General features: G+C 45.0%; 1 protein-coding gene across 1 annotated transcript; it reads left to right on the top strand.

Moving 5' to 3' along the window:
* The first annotated feature begins 1,388 nt into the window (after positions 1–1,388).
* LOC103209838 (olfactory receptor 13) lies at positions 1,389–2,330 on the top strand. The gene has a single exon (XM_007955731.2). The coding sequence runs from the start codon at positions 1,398–1,400 to the stop codon at positions 2,328–2,330; it is 933 nt and encodes a 310-aa protein (XP_007953922.1). The 5' UTR covers positions 1,389–1,397.
* The last annotated feature ends 1,696 nt before the right edge of the window (positions 2,331–4,026 follow it).

Here is a 4,026-nt window from a genome sequence, read left to right on the forward strand (position 1 = left end):
CCCAGCATTCCTCAGAGATCTCCACATGTCTTGGCATCAATCTTCCTGTGAGTCTAGGAGGTTCTCAGCACAGGGACTCTACTCCTGGCTCTACTTCTCAGTGGTAGTCACGTCCCTCCTTGTCTGCTCACTTCTCTCTCCTTTTGTCTCCTGGAAGATCAAAGAGGTGCAGGCCACACCCCAGGGAGACTTTCCATGCACCTGATCTGGTGATCAGGGCTATGACCTGAGTGAGGGTGTCCCATCCCACCCGAATCTTAACTGGCTGATCGCATCAGAGCACGCCATAGGGGATGATGACATCATTACCTAACTGCCAAATCATGGCCCAGCCAAGTTGACACATATTTGGGAGGGCACGGGTACAATTTAATTCATGAAAATATTTAATTTGAAAATGTAGTCTTTATAAAAAACATGAACATCAGGATTATTATGTAAATGAAAAGAGAAACGAAGTTCTGAGGCATGCCACAACAAGGATGATGCTTGAAGACTTGATAAGTGCAATGCAGTCACACTTGGGAGATATTGTTGGGCCAGTTCTAGACTGCTGTAACACAGTAAATGCCACAATGAAGCAAGTCATGTGAAGTTTTTGGTTTCCCAGTGTATGTAAAAGGCATACTCACACTGTACTGTAATCTCTACAGTGTAATCTGCTAAGTGGGCAATGGCATTATGAACAAGTTTGAAATATTGTGAGAATTACCAAAACATGACACAGAGACACAAAGGGAGCGCATGCTGTTAGAGAAATGGCAGCAAGAGACTTGCTTGACACCATGTTGCCACAAACCTTCCATTCGTAAAAAACACAATTCTCTCTGAAGTGCAATCAAACGAAGCACAACCCACGCTAAGAGGAGGTGTGCCGGTCATTCAGTTGCAAAACGATAAACACTGTATGGCTGCACTTTAATGAAATAAGCTGCTTTATAGAAGCCAAAAATGATTGACGATTACCAGGGAGTGTTTGGGGAGAGAGGCGCATTGAGTTTACGTTCACGGTAGTGGAATATTTTGGAAAGGGGTAGTGATAACAGTGGCACAAGGTGAACGGTGTCAGGTCATTGGTTACCAATGTGGAAGTGATTGCATTGGCAAATTTTTTTGTGTCTGTATTTTCACCCAAATAATAACATCAAGAACAACAACAAAAATTATGTATATATGTAAGTGTATACACACACACATACACACACACATATGTTTTAATTATTTTAAGGTTATCAAATCAAGGTTTCATTTACGAAAAAATATATTAAATTCACTGCAGGTGTTTCTGAATACTATCCTGCCTCACAAAAAAAGTACCAAACAAGTTAACATAAGTCTGTTTTAAAACACTTTTCTTAATCCTTGCACATTAACTCCATTTCCTCTTTCACAGGGATATGGGAAAGAATGTGACATCCGTCACAGAGTTCATCCTCCTGGGGTTTCCTGTTGTCCCAAGGCTTCAGCTGCTCCTCTTTGGGCTCTTCGCCCTGTCTTACGCCTTCACTCTGCTGGGGAATGGCGCCATCCTGGGGCTCATCTATCTGGACCCCAGACTGCACACCCCCATGTACTTCTTCCTCTCCCACCTGGCCATTGTTGACATGTCCTACGCCTGCAACACGGTGCCCCAGATGCTGGTGAACCTCCTGACTCCCACCACACCCATCTCCTTTGCTGGCTGCATCACACAGACCTTCCTCTTTTTCACTTTTGCTATCATTGAATGTCTTCTTCTGGTGGCAATGTCCTACGATCGCTACGTGGCCATCTGCCACCCCCTCCAGTACTCTGCCATCATGAGCTGGAGGTTCTGTGTCACCCTGGCAGTGATTTCTTGGGCCATTGCAGCCCTTCAGTCCTTGACTCATCTGGTATTACTTCTGCGACTGCCCTTCTGTGGACCCCAAAAAATCAATCACTTTTTCTGTGAAATCATAGCTGTTCTCAAGCTTGCCTGTGCAGACACCCACGTTAATGAGATCGTGGTCCTGGCTGGGGCAGTGTCTGTCCTGGTGGGACCCTTCTCCTCCATTGTGATATCCTACATTCACATTCTCTGTGCCATCCTGAGGATCCAGTCCGGTGAAGGGCGCCAGAAAGCCTTCTCCACTTGCTCCTCCCACCTCTGTGTGGTTGGACTCTTCTATGGCACTGCCATTATCACGTATGTTGGACCCAGATATGGGAACCCTGGAGAGCAGAAGAAATACCTCCTCCTGTTCCACAGTCTTTTCAATCCCATGCTCAACCCTCTGATCTACAGTCTGAGGAACAAAGAGGTGAAGAATGCATTGAAAAGGGTATTAGGGAAAAAGAGAACATCTTGAAAAGATGATAGCACTATATTTGAAAATGACCCATGAAGTTATTATCTCCAAATGTCCTAAACCCAACCCAACATCAGAATTACCTGGGACACTTATGAAAACTACAGATATCTCTAACCCAACCATTGGAACATTGATTCAGTAGAAGTAGGATTAATTCTAGAAATCTATGTCTTCAAATATCATCAATAGCAAATTGGTACAGTTGGTCCATGGGCCAGACTTTGAGAGGCCTGGATCTGAATTATACTCTTTATAATATGTTCATCAAACTGTGTGCAATCTCATATCTTCCAAATTATTTTCTTTAAAACACTAGTCTCTAAGCAGGCTTTATTTAAAATAAGTTTCATAGGGAACACGTTTGAGAATTACTGCATTTTAGATGCCACACTACAAAAGATGTCTTTAAAGTGTTAAAAAAAAAAAAAGCAAAGATGTCACTTTCAGGACTAAGGTGCACCTGACCCAAGCCATGCTATTGTCAACCACCTCGTATGCATGTGAGAGCTGGACAATGAATAAGGAAGACCAAAGAGGAACTGATGCCTCTAAATGATGGTGCCGGCAGAGAATGCTGAACACACTGTGCACCGCCAGAAGGATGAACAGATCTGTCTTGGAAGCCAGAAGGCTCCTTAGAAACGAGGATGAGAAGACTTCATCTCATACACTTTGGACATGTTATCAAGAAGGACAGTCCCCAGAGAAGGACCTTCTGCTTGGAAAAGTGGAGGGTCAGTGAAAATGAGGAAAACCCTCAGTGAGATGGATGGACAGTGGCTGCCACAATGGGTTCAAGTACAGCAACGATGATGAGGATGGTGCAGGCCTGGGCAGTGTTTCTCTCTATTGTACACAGGGTGCTATGAGTCAGAACAAACTCGAAGGCACCGAACAGCAAGAACAGATCCACACTTTAGGGCTCACAATCCACACTAGCAAGTGCATGCTCTGGAAAGTCCCTTGATAAAGAAGAATTCCACTCAAATTTTGAAGCCAGCGTTTCCCAAACTTCTTTGACTATATTTGTATTTTATAGTGCCTAAGGCATTTGATTGCTAACCAGAAGGCTGGCGGTTCAAACCCACCAGCCATTCCTCAGAAGGAAGATTGGGCAATCTACTTCCGTAGTGATACTGTCTCGGAAACCAAGGAGGGGTCGCTGTGAGTCAGAACCAACTCAACGGCAGTGAGTATAACACTTATTAACAGTTTCCAGTGATACCACCTCGGAAACACAAGAGGGGTCGCTATGAGTCAGGTCCGACTCGATGGCACATAACAACAACAACCACAACCCTAGATGAGCCTGTGAGAGTCTGTGCTGTGTGTGGGCACAGAGGGTGGGAGCCGCCATACCTGCTCCTCGGTAATCAGTACTCAGCACTGCGCCATCCGGAGCCGGGGGGCCCAACCCTCTCCTTCAGCAGCAGCATTTCCGGACAAGCCTTATCCAACTTCACAGTTTTCTAAATTTGAGGTAAAAAACAAGATTCTGAGCCCATTTTCCTTGGTTTGCCCCTGCACGACATCGTCTCAGTTTTTGGTCTTGGGCTTTTTAAAAACTGAGCTTCTTCCAGAATCTGGAAAGACGTGCAAACCCCCTGCCTCCACCGTGTAAGCTTTCAAAGGGTGTCTCAGTCGTTGTGTTTAGAACGTAGGGATGTGGGAGAGGCTCTGTAAGTAGTGTCCA

The sequence above is a fragment of the Orycteropus afer genome, unplaced genomic scaffold (assembly GCF_000298275.1).
Source record: "Orycteropus afer afer isolate SDZICR_OR568_19922 unplaced genomic scaffold, OryAfe1.0 scaffold00536, whole genome shotgun sequence".
Classification (NCBI taxonomy): Eukaryota; Metazoa; Chordata; class Mammalia; order Tubulidentata; family Orycteropodidae; genus Orycteropus; species Orycteropus afer.

Bases quoted from the DNA above. Each gene is read 5' to 3' on its own strand.
- LOC103209838 (XM_007955731.2), top strand. From the start codon at position 1,398: ATGGGAAAGAATGTGACATCCGTCACAGAGTTCATCCTCCTGGGGTTT.